The 26,699-nt window shown below is 32.9% G+C and overlaps 1 protein-coding gene across 6 annotated transcripts; it reads right to left on the bottom strand.

Moving 5' to 3' along the window:
- Positions 1-57: 57 nt before the first annotated feature.
- On the bottom strand, positions 58-26,699 carry LOC138141155 (uncharacterized). 6 transcript variants are annotated; one of them, XM_069061816.1, is made up of 16 exons: positions 26,333-26,696; positions 16,645-16,751; positions 11,464-11,616; positions 11,345-11,399; positions 11,212-11,285; positions 10,945-11,160; positions 10,746-10,879; positions 10,344-10,694; positions 7,955-10,293; positions 7,712-7,899; positions 6,255-7,658; positions 4,506-4,559; positions 4,159-4,332; positions 3,976-4,108; positions 1,519-1,659; positions 58-1,467 (listed from the first exon to the last, which is right to left on the bottom strand). In XM_069061816.1, exons 1-16 carry the CDS (start codon positions 26,427-26,429, stop codon positions 788-790), a joined length of 6,300 nt encoding a protein of 2,099 aa, XP_068917917.1. In that variant the 5' UTR covers positions 26,430-26,696; the 3' UTR covers positions 58-787. The 6 variants fall into 6 exon arrangements, with proteins under 6 accessions (XP_068917917.1, XP_068917919.1, XP_068917918.1 ...); XM_069061822.1 differs by lacking the exons at positions 58-1,467; positions 1,519-1,659 and adding exons at positions 2,802-3,060; positions 3,121-3,177 and having other exon boundaries at positions 26,333-26,699; XM_069061818.1 differs by lacking the exon at positions 1,519-1,659 and having other exon boundaries at positions 26,333-26,697.

The raw sequence follows: 26,699 nt of genomic DNA, 5'->3' as shown, positions 1-26,699 counted from the left end.
TGCAGATTGTTACTAAAACAAAATAGATTTGAAGGGGTTGGTTTTTGAACTTGAAACTTGAATAAAATGTTTATTAATATAACTTACTACAGTATATTACAATACAATTACTACAAGTACAAGAAATATGAATAGCCGATCACATCATTAGGTCCGATACGGACATATTCTACAACAATTATCTACAAAATAAAAAATAAATCTTAGTAACCACAATATATTAAGGGGCACAATTTATGAGTTAACATTAAATGTTAATTTGATTGATTCATAACACATTTACATGAGATAACGAAAGACCGATTTATTTAAATACTGCGTCTACGAAACCTACGAAACACCATTAATAAACCTTATACAATCAGTGGACGTCAAATTTTGGATTTGTATGTCAAAATTTTATTTGATCTTGTTTATTTGTTGCAAACCATTGACAAAAACTTTTATATTATCCCGCTGCGAGAAGAGAAAAAAAACTAATTTAAGTAACATAAAAGATCAACATCGACAAGAAAATATTTTTTAATAAAATATCACATAAAAGTAGAGTACCGAAGACAAAAATGTTGATGAATGAACATATTTCATCTTTTTGAATTCTAAGATATGAAAAATTCTAAACCTGTATTAAAGCTGATTCTTTTTTTTTTTTCGTCTACTTACAACTATTACAGAATTTTACTTTCAAATGTTTTTAAACGCCTCTTTCAAGCATCAAAAATTCCTGCCTTTTAATTTTAAGGCATCGAAATACCTGAACAAGTTTTGTGATGAAGTAAAAAAAAATCTACACAGTACTACTCAACTTCCTTTCAAGTGTACTCGATTCAATACCACTATCCTCATCGGCACTGTCAAGCAGACTAGCTTCTCCTCGCACAATTTCAACTTTTCCTTTGTTTTTACTAGCATCAAAATCTTCTTTCATGATGTGTTTTTGAAGTGGCTTGTATGGTAATGCTTCAAATGAAACATTTTTACCTTTGGTAGCTTCATCATCAGGTGGAGTATCAACATGTTGAACTAAAAATCTGCTTTTTCCGAATGTCGTAAATGTCGGTTTTTCTCTGTTCACCACGGGATCGATTGTGGGTTCAATACTGAACATTTTATTAGACGTAAAAGCGCTAGGACTCGGTGGTAAATCCAGCTTTAGTTTATTTCGCGTATGTCTTAAACCTCCCAACACATCATTATTTCGCAAGTCTTCAACTTTTTTATTTTTCTTCACAGCATCTGATGCCAGTCGTTTTAAACTTTGTACACTTCTCAACTGAGACATAAATTCGCCTTCTGTAAGGCCACCTGGAGTGATGTCTTCGACTCCACTGTCAGGTGTTGCGTTTTCAGTTGTCTTATTCAAATCAGTCCAATTGCCAGGGAAGAACTGAGAACTTAAACCGCTGATCATATCAAACGGTTTGGCAGAACTACTTATGAAAAATTCATCATCCATTCCAGATTCATCTACAACAGTATTCGTGGATGAAACTGATAGCTAAATGTGTCAATTCTTACTTGAAGTAAAGTCTGCTATGCTACTTAGGTGATACATGTTTAAATTTCTACTAGGTTTCGGCTGGCAATAGGTTTGGGACAAATCACAATCGTCAGAATTTTCGGTAGGAATATAAGCGTCCGTGCCATCTAGTTCCCAGTCTAAAATTTTTCCAAATTATGACGTTTTAAGTGATAATGGACACGTTAAAATGTGATGAAGGCTAGATGGCAGACAAAAAACTACTATTCTGCACTACTGCATGCAGTGTGTCGCATTTAAGATGAGGACAGTATGATATTTTCGTTATCTGTAAGTGTAGAGATTTGAATTTTTGCATACTCGTAGAACTTCATGAGTGCATCTTTTCGGGTACTTAACTACTAAACTGTAAGTTGTAAATCCAGCCAGTAATTTTGAATAATTCGTAGTTTTAGAATCAGTTTGTGTTCCAATTGTGCTTCAATTTTTGCTGCATAAAGAATAAATCTTTTTTTTTTCACAACCTCTTGTTTTTGTGGCACTTTTTTTCAAAACTGAAAATCAAAACAATTCATTTAAAAAAAAATCAAAAGGCGAACTTTGCATTGAAACTCGGTGTATGGGGTCCAAATTAAATTCGAAACAACTTTTTCTGAAAAGTTCCTTTGATATCTTTGACGCGATGGAAAATATCGAGAAATGGCCCTATTCACGAGATCGCAGTTGGCTGGGTTTGCACCTTACAGTTGAGTTAATTAAACTTCGTGCAATAAAATGAAACACAAGTCTTATGACCACGGCTTCCTAGATTAATAAGTGTCGAAGCCTCTAATATGGCTGGTCGAGTTCAAGCATTTTTTCTGTTCCTGAGAGGGCGCCACTATACATTTGTGTATTTGGCTGCTTAACCGCGTACAAATCTCATTTTAAAAAGAATCGTAATTTGTATGTTACATACACTATTTCAAAAAGTAGATTATTGATAGAAAAAAAAAACATTAATACGATTTTTCATTAATTTAATTTAAAAAATATTCGTTTTTTGGTAGAGGGCGTTACTATACTTTTGGCTTTTGAAGGAACAGACAGTTCAAGGAACTCGACCAGCCGTATTAGAGGCTTCGACTCTTATTAATCTAGGAAGCCGTGCTTATGACTATTTTTCAAAACGAAAATTGACATCAAGTGGTTTGCGCAGAAGACAAATGTAGATCAGTTGAATTAAGCTTACGTATATGACGTATAAAAAACATTTTTCTTTTGTTTACGCTATAGAATGTTATGTAATGTTCTGAAGATGAAGATAATTTTCATTTTTCTATTAGAGGTTCTACAACAAAAGTAGATGACCTCAGTGTAGAATTTCTTTCATCAGATGAAGAAAATTGAGTTTTGGTAAAGTTTTTGTCCCTAAACTGACGACTGTATGATACGCCCCTGCAAGCGGTAAATTGGAGAGCGCGCATCCTAAGCTTCGCCCTGTCATGTTTCGTTTTGACTTTACCTCTATGTATAATACGGGTCTATAGTAACTGATAAAACATTTGAAAACACTTTTAATTGTTCCTAAAAATTAATTCCTAAAAAAGATGACTGATTTACATAAATATTTTTGTTGCTAGGAATTTCGTTGTGTGTACCTGAAGAGATGCACCTCATGAAGTTCTACGATTGAGAAAAAATTCAAATCTCTATTCCTACCAACAAAGAAAATATCAAGCTGTTTTTATCTTAAGTGCGGACACACTGTATATAAAAATTGAATTAGGTAGAGGTAAAGTCAAAACGAAACACGACATCACGTGGTTTGCGCAGAAGACGAATGTAGATCAGTTGAATGCAGCTTACGTATGTAACAGTGGCGGAGTAAAAATTTATCTTTTGTTTACGCTATAGAGGAATATTCTGAAGATGAAGATAGTTTTTATTATTCTATTAGAGGTTCTACAACAAAAATAGATGACCTCGGTGTAGAATTTCTTTCATCAGATGAAGAAAATTGAGTTTTGGTTAAGTTTTTGCCCCTAAACTGACGACTGTATGATACGCCTCTGTCAGCGGTAAATTGTAGAGCGCGCATCCTAAGCTCCGCCCTGTCATGTTTCGTTTTGACTTTAGCTCTATACTCGAAATGTTTTGGATATGGATTGTCAAACTCAAGGTCGCTTAAAACTTATGATTGAACTGTACATTAGTGAAATCTGTCATAAATTCCAATAACCTTATCGGCGCGCCTAGTTACTTTTGCTGGTAGTGCCAACTTAACGACAAGTCCCCAATCCACATCCATAACGTTCCGACTGTACAATGGCCGGCAAAAAAAATTAGCCATCATTTAAATGTCAGTGTCAAAAAAGCATTAATTACACATTTGGATTTTGACGTAACACAAAAGTGATGGCTAATTTTTTTTGCCGGCCATTGTACGTATTGTTAGGAAAAAAAAAAAAAACAAAAACTAAACAGGACACAAGTGAATGAAGACAAAATCTCACCGTCAAAACAACTGTAATCTGGTTGAGGTTTCCAAAGATCATAACTGTGTAGCACAGGACTTTCTGGCTCTCTGGGATACTCATATACACAATGATATTTTTGTTTTTTGAACCACACCCCTTTTGATTTTTTCTAAAAAGAGAAAAATTAATACAAATGATTTTTTGAAGACTACTTTTTACTTTGTCAGTCTTTTCGAGAGTTTTTTCCGGAGATCTTAAAGCGGATTTTGTAGGTGTGGCATATTTATCCCAAGCAGACGGTACAAATTCGGGACTTTCACCATCTTCATCACTACCACTACTTTCACTAGAAGTTTCTTCTTGTATACCTTCCATCGGTTGAATATCTTCCAACTGTGGGAATATAATAATTGGTTAAAAACATGAAATTATTCAAATTCACGACAGCTAATAACATAAATTGGGTTATATTCGTTAGGTAACACAAAATTGTTACAGAAAAATTACGGGAAATGCATGTGGGAATAGAAGTTCAGGCGAAACTACCCGTGAAAAGGAGTACTCACCACATCTTGTGGGGCGGCTCGTAAGGCCTTGAGAGACTCTTCGTGCTCACCCTCCTACGTCAAACATACATACAAAACACTTTCTATTTACAACAGGACAAACGATGAATAAACGGAAGTAAAACACAAAGAATATGCGTTAGATCCAAACACAATTTATCTATTCAACAAGTGGTACTGGGTGAGTCAATGGCGTACTGTTCCATATTTGTCTATTAATTATATATCCCATTTAATTTTTAAAATGTTGGTACAGTTGGCTTCAAAAAAAACGGGAAATGAAATTTGACATAATGTCAATTGGAAATTTAATTTGTCAATTTATGTCAATTTGTGTCTGTTTGACAGTAGTATTTCTGACACATAAGTGCAGTTTTTTTAACCTAAATTCTAAAAGGCCGTTTCAAACTAAAAAATTTAATAAAATCAGACAGAAATTTTTCTGGCAGTTCCCGTTTTATTTTGAAGCCAACCGTACGAAAATAATCCCACAAAAGTTGCTTTTGAGAATTAAAAAAAAAGAAGAATTGGTAACGATTTATTTAACAGTGTTCTGTGTGAAAATTGGTACAGGACAATCTTGATGAAAGAATTTAAAAAGTACACTGATGGAATGATATATCCTTCTCTGATCAGCTGTTTCAGCTATCCGTGGTTTGAAAATATTGAATAAAAAAAAAACAACAAAAATCTACATTTCAATTTTCCTAACAAGAAAAACGATGAGTAGAATACAATGAGGCATTTTTTATACAGGTGTCTCAAAAATGGCGCCCAATCTCCTAAGGGTCTTAAAGAATAGAAGTCTGGGAAGCTAAATCTCAATACATACAAAATTTGATCGGACCAACAGATTTTGTATAACTTGCTCTTAAATATGGTAATTTCAAAGAGATGCATCTCCTTTATTACCAAATTTTACAGCTGAATTACAAATCACTTTACAATGTTACTTTTTCCAAGACCCCTTTAGGTAGTGGAACAACACCGAAGTAATTCTTTTTAGAGTAATATCCTACCAAAATACGCTAAAATAACAGTGGCAACATTGACCTCAAAGGAGAATTGGTTTAGTTGATTGTGCATACCAACGATGTTGCCAAATTTGCTTATTTTAAAATGTGTATCACTTAGAAAATAGTCAAAGGAAAAAAAATTCACAACGAAATTGCATCAACAATATGATCAACATGACCGACATAACCTATTTTTTTTTTAAATGTCGTGTCAAGTTAAAACATCCGGTCAGTGCCAATTACGAAACAGAAAAACACCAATATTTTTCAATTGTTTCATTGCCAACAGACTCAGTCATTGTTGATCACGCTGTATTACAGTGCACTACCACCAAATTTCATTTTTTACAATCTCTGAAAATTCTTGTATGGAAATGTATTAACATTGTGGGAAAAAGTGAAATGCATAATATGCTTTTCTCTATTTCACATGACAATTGACTCACCGATACAGTTAGTGAACATTAATTTTCAAAACAATTTAGTTAAAGTAAGCAGTAAACAAGGCACAAAACGGATTTCAACAAGAACATCATGAGGTTAGTTTACTTAACGGCTGTTTAAGGTTTTAAAATAATAATATAAAATTTGCCTTCCAAAACATTATTTTTTGAATAAATTTAAAGCCCGAGTGTTCAAAAAATTATGGTAGTATTATTGATCTGGGGCATTACTTGATGTTTCTATGTACACACACAAAGGGACGTTAGTAAAACTGTAATGAAATACCCACCTTCCATATGAATTCTCCACTTGAACTGGATCTAGTGTCCGATCCGCTGTCCCAATCTTGTTCATCATTTAAGTCATTGCTTTCACTAAACGAAGTAGTCATGAGTTGACTATCGCTGGGTCCACTGAACCTAATATCTGTTAAAACGCCAAAAATGTCCCTTTCGTCGTCGTCATTACCAATAATTAACTCATTATTCTGCGTGAAATCGTTCAGGTAATCTGGACTGCTTCGATCTGTGTCTTCGATCACATTATTCATTTGTTTGCTATTTACGAAGTCCGCAGAATTTTTCGTATTTTCTAAGTTTACAATATTCACATAATCAGCTTCATTGTAAAAGTCGTTTAAATTAGTTATATCTTGATAACACTCCGAATTTTGAGCTTGATCAACGTTCTCATATTCGTGATCTTCCAATTTATTTAAGTCACAGTTATTATTTTCAGGAACATTAACGCAGACGAGATCTACTTTATTTTGCTTTGGTAGTTCCCGAGCTTCAGGTACCATGTCACTTTTTTCTGATGCAGGTAACAACATGTTTTGGGAAATTACTTTATCATAACTCAACAAAGAAGCTGGCAATTGTTTCCAAGGTTTATCCTCAGGAGACGGCAAAGGTGCAACCTGTTTATTAACGAAAGGTAACAAATGATCCGTTGATTCGGAGCACGATTCTTCTGACACTTCACTTGTCTTAACACAATCGTGTTCCCTTTCGCTGGTTAAAAAGTCTATTATTGCACTTTTGTCATCAGTTTCAGTTCTTTCAATGTTTTCTTTCACTGTCTCACTAAAATCGTTCGTCTTACACCCACTGCCCGAGTTTTCACTTGGATTGTCAAACTTTGTATCTTTGTTTCCAAGAGATGATACAACTTGAACCTCATTAGCAATTAAATCTACATCTTTTGACTCATTATTTATGTCATGACTCATATCATTTGTGGCAAGTTTTACGAGCACGTTTTCTTCAATATACTGTGACTCATCTTCATGAATTTTAGGGGTGGGTGAGTTGTGGTCTCTTTCTGAATCATTAGCAACGCACGTGAGTTCTTCGAGATTAAACAAAGTATCATTTGAACAACACGAATCTTGACTAGGTGTATGCCTGTGAATGGGTTCCGGTTGCACTGGACTTTCGATTGTGTGACCGGAGTGACTTTCCATATCGTGTAGTGAATCTTCGCGCTCGCACTGCTCAGACCAGTCGCTATCTTCACTTTCATCCTCGCTATCTTCTCGTCGTGGAGTGACACTACAAGAATTATCGTCGATTAAACTTTCTTCTGGTATTGGTGACAATGGTGTGTTATAAACGTTGTATCTGAGAAATACTTCGTTTCTTTCGGTTGAATCCCATTCTTCTTCATCATGTACCACTCCATTGGATGCGCCCTAAAATTAACACAACATTTATTTTTGCACCGTTCTTAGATGCAAATATTTACTTGTGCTTGTGGTAACTTGTTCAAGAGCTCAGTTCGAATTGCGGCCATGATCTCATCGTCAACATTAAAGCCAACATAACTGTCTGTATTAGAGCTCGACGAAACAGTAAGTTCTCCAGAAATGTCGCTATTAGATTGAGGATGTAAAAACCACCCGCCGCCATTGGTGTCCCACGAACTGCTATTATCTACAAAAAAAAAAAAATCAGTAGATTTCAAATTAGAATACAAATTAAAAAATACCTTGTTTTTTTGAACCAACATCTGATTTCAATATAACATCATTAACATCAACAACATTCTGATCAACTGAGAATGTCGCATCTCTTTTCTCGTTGGAGATGTAAGTTTGATCTTGGATTATTTCAGGCGATTCTGAAAGTACGCTTTTTGCCTCGTTGACCAGAATTTCGTTTTCGGTGAATAATAAACTTCGCGGTTCTGACGAGAAACTATCAAATAACTCATTTTCCTGAGATTCGTTTTGATTATCCAACGCTGTTCCCAAGAAATTGTCCCAGGTTTCTAACGAATATAAATTCCCATTGTTGTTTTCAGAAGATTTATGGTCATTGTTTGAATCGTCAAATAAACTCAGGCTAGAGAAACCATCTTGAAGAGGTAACGTAGACCCTAATTCTTGAAGACTTTTTTTACCGAAAGGCGTACTTGTGAATATGCTGGAATGTGTAAGACTATTGGGCATCGCTTCATCTTGACTTTTACTCAAGTCAAATGTTACTTTTGGTTCCCGGGCACTATCGTAATTTTTAACTTCTTCATGCAGGAATTCTTTGGTCTTTGTTCCAACATCGTTCCTTTCAAATGTAAGTGTTTCTTCTTCTGTACACATTTCGAGACTATCAAAATTTTCGTTTAATTTACCGTTGCTTTCAGTTTCATATCTAGCTATGATATAATCCATCAATTGGTCATTGTCTTGTATGAGATCTACTAATTTGGGTACTTGAAAGATTCTCAACGGAACAACTTCAATTTCCTTTACAACAAATGGTGTTTCTGGTGTTGTGATATGTGTAGCTTGATCAAGGAAACTGTTTGAAGTATCTTCACTGGATACATCATCTTTCTGTTCTACTGTAGTTACCGCTGCTTGTATGGTTTGTAACTTTTCCTCAGTTGCGTTTCTTAATGATTCTGTTGACTCCATTCGATCACCTTCAACTCCCGAATCGTACATCACTTCCGAGTTGCTTTCGTTATCATCATCGCTTAATGCCTTCTTAGTGCAATCAAATGGATTAGAATTACTATTTAGATAGTTGACGAGTTCAGAATTACTTTGTATAATGTCTGACAGTTTAGGAACTTCATATCCATCACTGTCGTTTCGTCTAATAACACACTCATCTTTAAAATGGATAAATTCATTTAATTTTGACGACTTTAATCGTACTGGACTGAATTTATCTATGGTAACATTGAACACATTGAACACTTGGTTAGCAGGTTTAATTTCACTAGTGTTATTTAACTCCTGCAGTATCCTCTTATTAGGTGAATCTTCTAGATAACCTTTGTTTGAGAGTGAACTAGATACAACACTTTGCGAAATATTGGCATTTACAGTGTCGTCGTCACCTGCACTAACACTTAAGAAGTTTTCACTACTGTTATTTTGACTACTATTTTCAGGTACAAAAAGCAGACTATCTCTCCGTTCCTCCTGTAGTTTCTTTAGTTCCTCTTGAAACGTTTCTTGTACGTTCAAAAGATTTCCTTCACTACCATACATAAAACTAACACTCTCCAAATTTTGTTTAGGCGCGTATCTCACATTTTTATAGTTGGTTCTATAATCTAAACTAGGCAAGGGTGTTTCTGATTCTGATTCTGACGGATCAATATGAGTTAAAATCATCAGATCAGCAACAGATCTAGACTTCTGGCGTACTTTTTCTGAATAAGCTCCGCGTTCGATCTTCTTCTTCCAATTTTCCTCTTCGGTTTCACTTCCACTGCTTGTTCTTTGAACAAAAAGCATACTGTCAGTTAAACTGTCACTTTGATTTGGAGACTCCGGAATTTGTTTACTACTAAAAGGTCCAAGTTTAAACTCGATTTTAGGATCCTCGTTGGGATGTACAGGCGCTGGGCTTTGGTGGTGGCTTGAATCAGAACTGGTACTGTTTTCTAAAGCTATAGCGTTATCTAAATCTTTGATGGCATCTGATAGGCCTTTAACGTAACACATATCTCCTGTTTTCGTTGCTACATTTTCTAACCAAGATTCCATTTGCGACTCTGAACTATCAATTAATAAATTATCTAAAGAACCATGTAAATTATTTAAACTAGGAGATAAGGGTTTAGAACTGACTATTTCTGACTCATCCAGATCTAGTTCAGTATTGTCTGCAACATGGTTATCAGTTTTGACTATGCTGTTTGGTTTAAACGATTCCCAACGCTTATCAAAATCTTTCATAGAAACATCTGTTTCTGCTTCAGTAGATACTGTGTTCTTATAAACTTGCAAAAGGTCTCCCAGCATCAGATCTATTTGTGTCATCGCAGGTCGAGATTCGCTACTGGTCCAGCACAGTTGCATTAAACGAAAGCTAAAATGAGTACCAATAGAAATCTTTTCAATAACATTTACAAAACTTACATGTAATCGGTATACACCAGATGATATTTAGGCCTATTTAATCTAACCTTCTGTGAACCTAGAACCAGAGATATCACTTCATCATCACTCAATGAAGAGTAAGGTTGCTCCCCGCATTCGCAAATTTCCCACATTGTCACGGCCAATGACCAAATATTTGCTTCTAACGTGATTTTCTTAGGTTGGATAGTTGTGGAAGTGTATGATAGTGATTCAGGTGCACACCACCTCACGGATACACCAGGAGCTCCTTGGTAATAGTCTTCCGGATATTGAAGTACTGCTAAACCATAATCACCTAACTTCAAGGTTAAATTCGACGTAAGCTGACAATTTCTCGCAGCTAAATCCCTAAAAATTACATGAAAATACAAAGTTTGACAATAATTGATATTTACTTACGGATGTGTCAATCTATTTTCATGAAGATGTTTTAAAGCAGAACTTAATTGGCAACACCAAATTAAAGGATATTCCGTTGATAACAATTTATCAGTAGTTGATACATTTTGTCGCAAGTAATTTTTGAGATTACCCTAGAATTAACAGCATTTAATAATAATATGAAGGCAATACCGATAAATTATTGTATTATTCGTACTTGCGGGCAGTATTCTTGGAGTAATAAAAGAGGGATAGTGTCCAAACATCTTCCGAACAATTTCAAAATGTTCTGATGAGCCCCACATTTGTATATGGCCGCATCGTGTAAGAATACTACTCTCTCCCTCTTTGATGCTGTTGCTTCCAAAATACGCACAACTACAGGAGTCCATTTTTGTTCTCCGTTAGCATCTTGGGCTGCACCCTCAACCACCTTAAAATCAATTTTACATAAAGTGTCTGTTAAAATATTAAACGTGTTTACCTTCCCAAACCACCCTTTGCCAAGTTCTTTGATATATTTAAGTTTGATTCTTGGAAAATCGGTTTCGGTGCCGTCTACAAAATAGTTCAGTATAGTACATATTAGCATACATGAAAAAATACGAACTACTTACTAAACCATGAGCTAACATCGACATCCCCGAATACGTAATCTTCTTCAGTACGAGTCTAAACAAGGAAATAAAGTATTTACATTATATGCATATTAAAAGTAATAACATTCAATACGTACAATTATCTGTTGATTGGCAAGAAATACATTATTGTTTTGATGCGGAGGAGAAAGGGGAGTGAAAATCGTAAATTCACCATTCGCAACAGGGTTAATGTGACCGTGATCCAAATTAGAAGATGCTGAGGCAACTACTGGACTATCTCTAAATTCCTGTAATATAAATGCCGCTAAGTGAGAATCCCACAATAATTTAAATAAATATATCAAATGTATGAACACATTTAAACCACAATTAATTGTGAAATAATTTCACTTCAAAAAATGCCAACAATTTCGCCTTGATATTAAACAATATTAAATAGACTGTATTAATGTACAATTCATAAAGAATTTGAATTGCCTATTATAAATTTATTTAATTAACAACGGCTATATGTTTTTTTCCTGCAAATTATTCCATTTCATTGTTACGTAAACAAAATTAAATGAATCATTCAGAATATATTCCATTAGTGCTTCATGTAATATATTCACAAACAACTATACGAAGTATGTACAGTATTAACAATCAGGAAAATTGTACATTCTATGTTATGTTCAAACATTAATATCATTATTCAATTTTTACTTTTTCAAACATATTTCGTACAGCTAATTTTAAGTTTCTTAGTCACTGGTCCTTTAAATACACCGAGGGAATTATGGACGTACAGACTACAACGTCAATAAATTAATACAGAAAAGCCATAATTGAACCAAGTCAAACCAATGTTCATTATTTGTAAATAAATTTTTATTTCTTGAATTCCACTTTCTTTTGCAGAACTTAACTTTGGTATAGAAAATATTTTCTATTTGTCTTTCTTTTAAATTTAAATTAAAGTCATGAAAATTAGGCAAGTATTATCATGCTTATTACACTACAAACAAATACCTATTACCATGATAAATTAAATAATTTATATTAACGACCTCGTCTTACAGAAACTAACAAAATTCAATTAAACCCTGTAAATATGTTTCAAGGATCAGTGAATAAAGAAAACTGAAATAAAAATTCCACAATAGATTATGGGTAAATTAGAACATCGGTAAATTCATAACATGTTTTGAATACAAATTCCTTACTAAATTATATTGCGACATTTCTTATTTATAACCCTAATAAGAATTATGTAATATTTTAGACAAACTTCTGAGTAGGAAATGAAAGATTCTAATATAAAATCAAAAGTTCACATTTCCATGCAAACATATTTTTATGTGCACTTATTTTAAAAATTTATTTCAATCACAATTACTTTATTAAAAACGGATAATCACTACAAATTTAACAAAACTATAAACTCTAATATGATTTGATCATAGATTATTATATTTTATGAAAACATTTGCATGTTTACTCTTTTTAATTATTACACATCATAAACTCAACATCAAAAACAGAAAACGACAATAAAATATCTCTATCAAACTGACAATAATTATTCAGCATGCATCACAAACTTTTACCTTTTTCTCATCCTACATTGTAAGCATAAAAAAAATAAACGTTAAGGTAAAGAAAGCAAGACTAAACTTTTTAATTATGTATATGTATTGAATTCTTACATATGTCACTGTACAAAACATAATGCATAGTAGTCATAGGGTCAATATTCAACAAAATTTAAAATTTTGTTATAAAAAGTAAATGGTCCAATTTTTTTTTTCAAGTTACTAAGCAATTTACTAGAACAAACTAATTGCAGCGAAATCAATAATAATTATTATTGCAGAATTAGTTTTGTACATAGAAACTCATAAAATATCACGCTACACTTAGAATATTACTTAACTGTGGTAGAAAGTGTAAAAATGTAAATAAATACATAAAATTAAAATTCAGCAAGAAAAAACAACTATGTATTACTGACGTATTAAAACAACAATAAAAGAGAAAGAAAACTTATGTCATCCTCAACCACATAACATTTTTAAAAGTTGTTACAAAGGACAATATAAAATGTTCCGTTTGTATCTTTATTATTTTATTATTATCGATTTGTGGTAAGATGATGAGCAGTCCCTCATATTTTGATTATTAAAAATTAGTCACTAATAAAATTCATTTTATAACACCGTGACTTTTCAATAGTTACAGTAATATTAACAAAGTTAACTGAATTTCAATAAAACGTAAATATTGTTTCCAATTTGAAATTTCCATACACCATATCCATTTCCGCCAATAATTGTTAACACCACTGGATAGATTCTTTCTTAATTTTGATAACCTTTTTTTTCAAAATTCATCAAATATGAAACGAGTTTATCGCTTCTGACTTCCCTTTCCTTGTTGTTGTTTATTAATGAATTCGCCATCACGCACATTCTAGCCGATCGAAGGAAAGAACACACCCTCACATCAATTTTACTTAACTTTTGACAACACTAACAAATAGGAGATCTGACAATGATGGCTGGGTATATTTTCCGAACAAGGACACAACATTTAGATTAAAAACTTCATTCATCACTTAAAATTAAAACGTTAAATACTATAACATTACTAGCATGGTAAAAGGGTTTTTACTGGTGGACAGAAGGATATGACTGGCGAGTCGTAGACGAGCCTGTCACTTTCTGGAGCCAGTAAAACCCGTTAAGTACCTTGCATGTATTGTTGAATATTTTATTTGTTCCACACTTGTAAATAGTCATACAAACTAGAAACTTAAAAATATTAAAAAATTCAGTACTTGAAAAAAAAATCGTATTGCTTTGGAAACGCACGTCACTCATATGAGCATATTGGCTAGCCAGTAAAATTTTACAGGCTAGCCAGTTAAGGGACATTTTGAAGGTGAATACAGTTAACCTTCAAAATGTCCCTTAACTGGCTAGCCTGTAAAACTGTAAAACTGATGTTTACAAGTGCGAAACAAATAAACGGGTTTTACCGGCTCCAGAAGGTGACAAGTAAATGTCCATTAAAACGATAAATTAAGTTTTCAAAAAACTACTTTTTCGTTTTTAATCTCAGTTGAGTCGTGACAAAAATTGTAGATACACCTCGGGAGGGAATTGTAGAACTTTGAGCTACAAATTATACCTCATGAAAAATCATTAATGTTTCTCCTTAGATGTGTTATGTAGCAAGAGGCGTAATAAGTGTAACATTTTTTCCTAAGAATGGTACTTTACATACCGAACTCCGACCGAAGTGTACAAAACCATTAAAAAATACTACGTTTCGACTCTCGAGGTGCATACAATATTTTTTCTACTACAGACTTGAATTATAATTTTTCTTTTATTCACGTCTCTCGGTATTTCTTACAACTTTTCTATTCGTTGCCCACGAGAACAAGTGCATACACCGTAAATAATCGTACGGACCTGAAACCGGGGTAAAAATGTGCTACTTATGAAGCTGGTAGTAGAAAAAATATTTTATGAATGAATCTAGGTTACCAAGTGGCGTGAAAATTGCGTTTATAATGTCTCGGAATATTGCCAAAGTCCATCACCTAGTATTAATAATACATTTTTGGAACGCAAAGTGAATTGTGGTGTATTTCAATCTTTTTTAGATATCATTGAAGATACCTGAATTCCAACAGAATTTTGACGTGTGGACCAGCCGCGTCAGTCTCACTTTCAAAATACCGTTTACAATAACGGTTGATCATATAAGGTCGGTTCACAATTCTTTCTGACTATTATTATTGTCAATGTTATCATTATTAGAGTGTACCCCGAGGAACAGTATGCGACTACCTCTGTCCAGTAGAGTCTACAGAGTCCGACAAATAATCATCACGTTATCTTGGTGAGGATCGTTCGTTCAACCGGATGAAGACTTCCCGTTTTAAACTCGACTAACGAACATGGCATAAGTGATAAAGAATCTGACGGGAACTTAAACTCCAATGAGAAATGTATCATGGGGATTCCGAAACTACGTTAGGAATTGGGAATTTTTGTTGTAAATTAGTTTCAAAGCTGATGAACTGCAGAGAAATATTTCCAAAAGGAAATTGAGAAAACGCTGCGATGCATTGTGATTTATCAGACCTACACTTTTTCAGCTTCACTTCCAGACGATGTAGTTAATTAGAATCTGAACAAATACTGCCGATAACACTGTTCAATTCGATTGAGCTGGAAATCTCCAAAATTTATTAATTGTTAGCCTTTTTGAAACAAGCTCCCATTGATTTAAAATTTGCAACACTGGAGATATCTGAGACGATAATTAATAAGTTATTTCTGAACTCTTGGTTTTATTAATCACACTTGATGCGTGATCTTCTTTATTGATGAAGATTACTGCAAAAACAACAATTGACTATTGAATAATGAACACGTATAATTTTATGACCTTTATTGAATTACAACTGCAAATGAATGAATCATAATTATCATTTTTCATTATTTTCGAAAAATCATCATTTGAAAATTAAAGTTAACAACGCAAATTCCGCTATGGGGCATTTAAGGTTTAGAGGAATTTAAACTGTAAACATTTCTACTGGCTTTAGTTCTACAGATGATATTTCCCTAAAATTATTTATTCAGTAACTCCCTCTAAATTTAATTTAAAAAATTAGGTATGTTGTTTTCGATTGCGAAACAATTTAGATTACTTAAGTATTTGACGTTTTAAATATTTCTCTGGTTAATGTGGTTTGAAGCGATTTGACTATCGTGGTTGAGTGAATGGAAGAAAGAAATTAATAATAAAAAAATTTAAATGCCCAAGTTCACAAATAAAGAATATTTTTAAAGAAAGTATTTGCGGAACTCCTAATATTAAAGTTTGGGTTAAAAAAAGTTAACATAAAAATTGCAATATACAAATATGTAATAGTAACAGTAGTGTTAACAACCAATAAGAAAAACCGTGTAAAAAAGGGGTATTTAACTATTATTGAAGACAGACTACTTCAAAGTCTGTATAAAAACTGACATTTATTATTCGTACGGAATTACCAAACAGGTTTATCTGTGACCGCCCGCGACTTCATTCTATCGAAAGTCAAGTGCTGAATGCATGATTCACATATTAAACTGACCTTTAACAAATTTGGTCTGAAAGTGAATCGTAAACGACTTAACATTGAAAATGATAGAAATCCGCTGGACTATGTCCAAAAATCCAGAATTGACCTGTGTTAGAGAGAAGTAACCTGCCCATTGTCCGCTGTTTCGCGAAATGCCATACGTTACAGTTTCGAGGAAACATTTATATACCTTAAATCCGTTCCTCCGTTGACAGCACAGGCAACCTGCCAAGAAGACCACACTACAAACAGTTAATAAAACTGCTACTAGTCCCGTCAGCAACTGAGTATGAGAATCTGTAACAGAACAAGTGGTTATACGAATATACGAGTATGAACCAGCTGGAAGTTATACATATTTTACGTAATACAAGTTCATATTTTTAACAACTCGTTATTAAATAGCTGAGCTCTAAGGGTCAAAACTCCATTAAATAATACAGACATGAATATCTGTTACCTTCAAGTAACCAACCCTCATAAACTTATTAAATTTAAATTTCTGCCAATTTCTAAAACGAATAATCTTTAAAAAAAATATCCGTAAATAAAACCACTACACACTATACACATTATCTACTACTATTACAAAACTCAGGGATTCCGAAACAGGAATCCGATAGATAGTCAGCGGCTGAAAAGTACATATAATAAAGATAAATGTTTTTAGGTGGCAAGTTGCTTATTATTTTTGCATTATGTTGTGTTATTGTATGTATGTATGTATGTATGTATGTATGTATGTATGTATGTATGTCTGTATGTATGTATTGTTGTATTATTATTGTTTTGCTCCGACACCCACTTTTCAAATGTAATTTTAGTACTGATATAGTCGGTTTTGAACGGAAATTACTTCAGGAGTCGATAGAAATAATGTTAAAGATGCGAAATCAAAACAAAAACCAACGAGGGGATAATGATGGCTATTAAATACTCGTGAGGATGATTTTGTGTCACGTAATTCTTCCGAACGAGTAATAGCCATTATCCGCGAGTAATACCTGTTCACGATGGATTGAACATTAGTGGTGCAAATCGCATACATTTGGCATTAACTTTCATATGAGTTGTCATAGTAACATTAGTAACAGGTCAGTCATTTGCACCACAGCTGTTCTTCCCAACGTGAACAGGATATAGAATATGTACTATACTTTTTCTACGATATGAAGGTAAATTAATATGTAGTAGTTTATTTAATGAGTTCGTGTGTAAATTGGGCCTTTTTTCTCACAAGTGGGCCATTTTTAAACGCGAGTGCCAAAAAAGGCCCAATTTCCACACGAAAGAGTTGAATACAACGTTTTTTTGTTCGACGAACCCCTTAAAGGCTCCAAACCGCTTAAAATCTTTAAAATTAACTTGACGTTTCGTTTTGACAAGTTATGACATTTATCAAAATCCGTTCACATAAATAAATATTATAATTATTATTAATAAATATATATTATAAGTTTCATTACTAGACAAACTGCATACTTGATATAATAATACCATTGCAATGAAATTTGCAGTCGTCATAAACTAGTGGGTGATGAACCCTTTTATCTAATGAAAAACACTTTTTTGTACTCATAGCCTTGAAAGCAACGCTTCCAACATTCAACGCTCGCTCCGAAACGAGTGCTTCCCGGTCGACTCGAATGTAAAAATTGCAAAAAACACTGGCCCTTTGAGGCATTCAAAAAAAAATCTGTCTTGATAATAATAAAATTTAGGTCATAAAATACAACTTCCCTGGGTTTTCCTCCATTAAAAAAGTACGGTAAGATTTATAATCGTTGAAAATTGTTCCTACAAAATTCACAAATTATTGCAAAAATTGAAATATCAAGTGAAGCAATTGTTTCCAACAACCAAAGATCACTGCCTACTTGGTTTTATGTTCGTTTATGTTTAATGTATTAAAACAAAAAAATTTAATTTAATTTTCGTACAAAAAATATTGTACGAACCACTTGCGTGAAGACATCTTCCGTTCATTCGCGCTTTAATTAAAGGCACTCGCTCCTTCGTCGCTCGTGCTTTAAAAAATGCGCTCATGCGGGAACATCGTCTTCCCGCACTTGGTTCGTAAATAACTATAATAATTCCAGTATTTTCTACAATAGGAGTAGAAAAACTTAATTATTTCCCCGACACCAAACACACTTTTTACAAAAGTTGACGGACGTTTCGATAGCAAAGCTATCATCATCAGAGCTCACCATCATCTATTAATTTAGATTATGATATTTATGCATACAAACGACGTAATTTTCGCTGTCTTCTTAAAATTTCAGTAACGCTGTCTAGTTAACTTTGCTTATTTTTACGAATAATTTGATTTTTTTTTCAATGGCAATGATAGGTGCGCTTAGAAAATACATACTGAACTCATTTACATAAAATATTTTGTCGCAAAAAATTTACTCGATATGAGGAAATATGTATGTGGGTGTAAACGATCCGCTAATTAACAAAAAGAATTGAAGCTTCAAACACGTAACTAAGTGAATGTCATTTTAAAACAATATTTTTCATAGAATTGTTAACATACTTCATACTTGTCTTCTTTAGTAATTATTAAAACAATTATCATTTAACGAGTCGTTTGCCGTGGGTAATTAAATCCTATTCTTTCAAAACAATTTCAGTCACATTTTAAAATGTTAAGAACTGCACTTACAGGTGTTCCCTTCGGTTTATTTATATTTGTATAAGCAATTTTCATAGCAATCGTTTGCGTAATAAGAAGTAAAATACATTTCTCCAAATGAATTCGATTGTCTAATCTAATTAATTAATTCCAAAGAGACGAATAAAATGAATGTTAATGAATTTTAAAAAAATAATCTTATATACTGGGTGCCCCAAAATTTGCGGAACAGCTTAGCAAGACGTTGTTAAGTAATAATTAAAATATCAGGTAAAACAAATAGTATGTTATACACCAGGTAGAGAACATATTTTAATTAATAATTATTATCCGAAAGGGTTTTAACGTATCTAGTAGTGGAAAAAATAGTATATAAACCACGGTTTAGAAGTCTCTTATAGCCTTCGCGCCTTAGAACCCTCGGCACGCCTCGGGCTCTAATCTTGGCGCTCTGGCTATAATCATGAACTTCTTCACCTTGGTGTATAATATACTATTTCTAAGCCGAGCTGGATTATTACCCGGGACGCGAAGCGTCGAGGGGAATAATGTAAGCGAGGCTTAGAAAATGTTCTCTACCGTAGTTTATATACAATTTTTTTCAGTACTAGATACTTTAAAACCCTTTCTGATAATAATTATTAATTAAATTATTTTGTCTGATGCGACGATCCGAGTTCTTATTTTTCAACGGTTGCTATGAAAATCGTCTACGTTAACCAATGAAATCAACGAAAATCTTTCGTTGCTAAGTGACGGCTGTTCATTATTGACCTTGGTTAATAATGAAAATTATTATTAACCTTGGGAGAGAAATTCTACTTCTGGGGTCGGTTCGAGAGTCAATAATGACGCCTTCTGAGACTAGTAGTGGAAATAATGAAGAAAATAATTGCAAACCTGATCACAATCGTTCAGAATTATTATACCACTGGCTAGTAAAAGACAAATATTTAAAATAAATGAGATCAAAGCTGCACCTTTTGAGTCCCTATATCTTTAAATGCCCCATTGAGTTGTTCCGCGAATTTTTGGGCACCCCCGGTAGAAAAAATGTATGGTCATCTAGATCAAATTAAGTGCTACCCCAAAATATTATATCTGCTGCAACGAGAATGACAAACTCCTAAATTACGATTTAATGGTTTTGGGATGCGAAAGTCAGGGTATCTCAAACTCTAAGGGCCAGTTTATAGAAAGAGAATTAAATATTTAATTTGAATTAAATTTTAATGCGCGATTAACCCATGAATCCGAAACTTTAATTGGTTCAGTTTGATCACGTGTTCAGTTAATCTGGCATTTGATTACGATTAACTTAATTTCGCTTCTATAAACTGGCACTTAAACTGTTTAATTTACCTATTAAATGACGACGGAAAAAAGTTCTCCTGTCTATAACAGAATACATCGTTTATCTACGACCATTAAATAATACGTTTGTTATTTACGTAACTATAGATACATTATGCTAGTCATAAATTACACCCGTGACTTATTATAAGTCACAGATCTTATACGTTTATTATTTACGTAACTATAGACACATTATGCTAGTTATAAATTACACCCGTGACTTATTATAAGTCACTTGTGATTTATGATAAGTCACAGATCTTTAAAATTTTATAAGCTAAGTGTTTTATGAAAAAAAAGTCGTAGGTCGTAGATTAAACGTCGTATTTAACTCGCGAATAATCCTATAATGCACTCTGGTGCCTGCGGCTCGTTCTTTAACTTTCACCCTCGTGGATTATGATAGGCATTATTAGCTCGTCAAATAATACACTATTATAACATGACGGTTTCAATTTAAAAAGAGCCATCCCAAACTAAATAAAATACAGAAGGTTTTCTTGATTATAATTTTTTTAAATGTGTATAAATCTACAAACACTCAAGTGTATTTTGGAGTATTGGTGCTATTAAGATTCTTATTTGGTTTCTCTATCAGTTATTTCAGTGAGAATATAATTTACTACAGCAGAAACATAAATAGTGTTGAGATTGTTAAAACATGTTTGCAAACACTATGATAAACGATTACTTTTATTATGTATATTATATTTTCGTTAATTACAAAAAATGGTTTGCCCATGGAGTAAAAAAATTAACCTCAAGTTGATTTTCGTCATGACAGTAAAAAAATTAGTCTTAACTCCTTTTCATTATAGATTTATTTACAAATCTGGAATGATTTCTTTGTTAAAATTGTAGTGTCATGTACTATTCCGGACACGGAATCTTGGCCACAACTGACATTTAACTGACAAATATGTGTGAACTGGTCTGTATTGAATATAACCCAACTTTTGACTCAATAATGCCATTTAACGTCCGTCAAAAAAGTGCAAGTAAGTTTTTTCATAAAAAAAGTATTACTTTACTCACTTGTTGTATAAATAACTATTTTGATGTCACAAGAAAAACTTCAAAGTGATTTTTAATAATTGTCATTTATTAATGACACTAATGGTTGGTTTACATCATTTTTTTTAGAAATGTCTAAAAAATGTTGGCCAAGATTCCGTGTCCGGAATAGTATGTTTTATTATCCAAAATACTATCTATCTGTATTTTCTTACATTTAATTTTTATTTCTTTATTGATCAATTACAATTATTTGTTATACCTGTTGTGATTGGAGGCTATCTCTCGAACAAATAAATTTCGCCTTCTATTAGCATCCCCAACTCACAAATAAAATCTGCTTTCTTTAGTTCCCCATTAATTAAAGCTCAAATGACCATGGATGAAAAAGAAAACAAAATCAATGTACTAAAAGTGATTATTTCTCTTTGCAAATTGTTCGATTAAGTTAATAAATTCTACATAAATACAATGTACATTAGTCGGCACTGTTAGCAGACCATATTAAAAGAGTTGTTTCATAAAATGAAGTTCTCACTCCCCTTCTTTTTAAAAAGTCAAATCTATTAACGTAACGTAACTTGCCAAGGTTATCATAAAATTTACTTATCCAATCTTACTATCGAATTAAAAATAAATAATTTGATAAATAGATAGCACAATGATCCGCATGTAGTATACCTTTCTCGACGTCATGTCGACATGGCTGTGAGTCAATGATTAGTAATGCTTTTGACGATTTTAATATGTATTTATAGCAGTGACTTCAAAAAAAAACTAAAATAATTTTTTATGTTTATAACCAAGTAACGGGTGTTTTTTTTTAATTTGGCGTCGAAGTTGACGTTGAAGAGTCGATTGTGAATGCACTATGCGGATAACGGATCACGGATCAGCTGATTAAATCTTACGCTCTTACACGAGTGGTGCATTCTCAATCGACTCTCCAACGCCAGATTTTAAAAAACACCTTTATACAGGATGTTATTGAAAGTTGTATAGATATTTTAACCACGAGCTACTGGCTTCCTGTAGAACTCGAAAAAAATATTTTAAAAATTCTCTGTCAAAAAATAAAATGACATTTATTTTTTGAGCTACAATTTTTTTAAATTGCTTTTAGTTTTCTACGTTGTCCTACAACCACGTAGGTAAAATTTCAGTACATTTTAAAAATACACTCTGTATATCATGTTTTATAAAATGTACGCCAATGCGAAGTAACCTATAAGAAATATGCTTTAAAACAAGGAAACCGCATTGGTGTACGTTTTATAAAATATGATATACAGGGTGTTATTTAAAATGTGCCGAAATTTTACCTACGAGGTTGTTTGACAACGTAGAAGACTAAAAGCAATTTAAAAAAATGTAGCTCAAAAAATAAATGTCATTTTATTTTTTGACAGAATTTTTTGGATATTTTTTCCGAGTTCTACATGAAGCCAGTAGCTCTGTACAACTTTCAATAACACCCTGTATGTTCATACAGGGTCAGTCGGGAGGAACGGCCGAAACTCCATGAGTGTACTCACACGTGAAAATAATGTAAAATAAACTCATATGTTCTTATCCGATTTTCATTTGGTTTCAAGTTATAGGGTAATTAAAATTTTTATTTAGCGTTCTACTTGTATCCAAACTTTTGGGTGGTTGAAAAATGAAATGTACAAAGTACAAGTGAACATTGGGGAAGCACTAATTCGACGTTAGAAATACTGCAGCCTAGAAAAGCATCAAGCAATTAGTAGAGCAACAAGCGCCCTTCGTAGGCGAAGCAGAAAGTGTTTAGGTCAACGGCGGTATTTTTTAACATTTAATAAAAGAATGTGCTTATTAAGACAATGTTAATGTTTGCAATTTTGTTTATTTCTTATTACGCTATAACTTGAAAACAAATGAAAATCGGATAAGAACATGAGTTTATTTTACAATATTTTCACGTGTGAATACACTCATGGAGTTTCGGCCTTTCCTCCCGACTCACCCTGTACCTACATGAATTTAAATCATTTTTGCAGGCATTGAAATGTTTTCAACACCACTTGGTTTCTTTATAGCCTGACTGTCCAAATAATATAAAGTAGCCGTAACGATAGAAAAAAAAATTGTGCAAGCAATTTCATAAAATACGAGAGCCTATATACAGGGTGACTGACGAAAAACCTTTGATGCTGTATCTTGCTTATTTTTTATCCGATTTGAATAAATGACACGTCAAATGAAATAATTTTGAAGACACTTCAATACCAACTTAATAAAAAAAAATTCTTGTGTCCAGTTTTTGACAGATGAACATCAGCTTCTTTTTTTCAAATAGCACTGTACATTTTTTTATATTCAGTATTATATAGATTTATCTTCTGAATATAAAAATGCAAAGAACTATACCCATTCATTAAACAAAAGTCGAGAAATTAAAGAGTAAACGTACAAAATTTAAAAATCAAGTGACCAAAATAAACAAGAGAGAAGTTTGTTCTAAATGCTCGAAATGACTAAGTAAGCTCTGAATATTCATTTGTCAAAACAGTTTGATAATAATAATAATAATAATGTTGCTGTGGAAGAAAATTTCCAAAGACGATTTAGTGTTAACGTGTGGTGTGGCATTTTTGGAGATAGAATGGACTTGTGGGTCCCTTTTTATTGATAGCAGTCTCGATCAAACAAAATATCATATTATTTATTATCAAACGAAATAAGCAACTTTCTGGATGAGATACCATTAGCAGTGTTGAATAGAGTCGTGCTTCATTAGGACGGCGCCATACCACGTAATGCACGCATGAATTTTGTATTTTTAAATCATTTAAATCATTTTGGTGAACGATGAATGGGTGCTCATGGAGCTATTCGATGGCCCGCTACATCCCCAGATTTGAATCCATTGGATTTCTTTATCTTCATTCGAAACTTTCGAGAGAATGTTTATTTGACCCCACCAGGTACCCAAAAAGAGTTAAGAAAGTGGATAGTGCCAGTATGTCAGGAAAAACCCCGAAATTTTTTACTGAATGCAAAGGTGGGTATTTCTAGACAGTATCGATAGTGTCTGCAACAGCATTGGGAAAATTTTGAGCAACTAGAATAGATTTTGTATTGTTTACAAATTTGATTACTTCATTTTTGATTTTCAATTTTTTTCAATTAAAATACATTTTTTGTTTTTTCTTTTAATGCACGAATATTCAGAAAAAGATTCTTTATAAGAACGAATAAAAAAACATATAAAGTGTAATTTGAAAAAATAAAGTTGGCTATCGTCTGTCAAAAAATAGATGTCGAAAATAATATCGAATAGGGTAATAATGAAGTCCTTTTCGAACTATTTCATTTGATGTGCCATTTATTCAAATCGGATGAAGAATAAGTAAGATACAGCGTCAAAGGTTTTTCGTCAGTCACCCTGTAAATACATACCTACATAATTAGAAAAAAATATATTGGAAAAGTAAAATCTGGTACATATTCTATTTATCAAAAACATTCGTAACAACAACAGACGTGTTTATTTTTGCTGCATCAATTAACAGTCTTAAAAAATGTAAATTTCAATTTTTTATTTCTGCGAATTTTATTTGTTTTAACCTTGACGATATTGAATATCAGATGGTTCAGAATCAGAATAAAAATATTTATAAGTCGAGTAATTTAGGTTAGAGTTTTAAGATAATTAAGGGTTTAGCAACTAAACGTAGGTTCAAAAAAGCTGTGGTAACTAAAAGACTATAGATCATTGACAAAAAATGTAAGAGCATTTCACACTGTAGAAAATTAAAGTTGACTCAAGTTGCAAAAAACCACTTTGTTTTTGCAACAGCACTTTTATGGCATTAGTCATTTGAAATTACTTTAACACTGTACTTATATGGAAAATATTCAATCCAAACTATGATTTTTTTGGTCCCTTTGCCCCTTTATTTGGTATTGAAAAAATGCTGTTGCAAATGACAAGTGGTTTTTTGCAACTTGAGTCAACTTTAGGTGTACTCTATAATTTTGAAATTAACTATACTGTCGCGAGCAAAAAAAAAAACTGGTCGTCAAAATCATGCTTTGACACAATGGAAAATGCTACATTGTAAAACGGTCGTAAATATCATAACTTCATAACCTATCATGTTGTATGACATTAATTGTCATTATTTTCTCATTTTTCGACACTATGTTGACATGGGCACAATCAGGCAGGGATTTTTTTTTATTTGTGACAATCTAACCAAATTTTAAAATAACATTGATGGCCACAATTTTTTGCTCGCGACAGTAGGTACTATGGGGACACGGAAAACTGGGCAGATGTGTCATTCAGTTGTCAAAATTTCTAAACCATACCTTAGCTACTTATAACCAAGTTGACAGTTTTTTTGAAAATATGTATCAATTATAATGACGGTAAAGGTGCATTTACATTGACACTTTTTGAAATGACAATAACAGACTGCCCAGGATTCCATGTCCCTCATTGTATATAGTGGATCAACCAATAATCCTTTACAATATGAAGTATTCTTCAGATAGCAATCCGTGAGTGCTTAGTTTAAAATAAGGCTATAAGGTGTCTTACACAATTCACAATACAGAATAAATTTAAGTCAGGTGGAAAAATTCAATGTTAAATAATAGTGGCGTAGTAACATCGCAAAAAGAAACATTACAAACACACAACCGTTAAGATACAAATGTTGTTCAATGGATATACAAAATAACTGTAAATTGCGATTTACTCACGCAATGAACAACACCGTTTTATTAATTAGCAATGGCAGAATTGTAGTAAACGGTAATGATTGATTTAACAAAATGTTTTAACTGTCCATGAAAGTGATAGTGGGCAGTTAAACGATTGCAACTGGTGACTCACCTGCTACCGTGTTCTCTAAATTAATGGGCAATCCATTGCATAATTCACAGTATAGAAGCCCAATACACACATTTAATACTTTCCATGTTTTTTCCATAATTTGCAAAATCTCTTTCACATCAACAAAAACATCATAACTAGAAGAACAGTAAACGTTCACTTTATTTCAACAACGCACTTTTACTCTAATCAATATACTTTTTTGGGCAAGCCACATGTCACATTTTAAATTAACACCTTTAACACTTTGTCACTTGTAGTTTTTCAGAATCCTCACAACTTTGTCGTTAATAGTTCCTTACTGGCAAACATCAGCCAACCATTTTTGCGTAGAAATGACATTTCTCCTGCACATATCAAAAATACT

This window comes from Tenebrio molitor, chromosome 1 (assembly GCF_963966145.1).
Source record: "Tenebrio molitor chromosome 1, icTenMoli1.1, whole genome shotgun sequence".
Taxonomy (NCBI): Eukaryota; Metazoa; Arthropoda; class Insecta; order Coleoptera; family Tenebrionidae; genus Tenebrio; species Tenebrio molitor.
The sequence above is the reverse complement of the archived record's forward strand: the minus strand, read 5'-3'. Positions and strand labels throughout refer to the sequence as shown.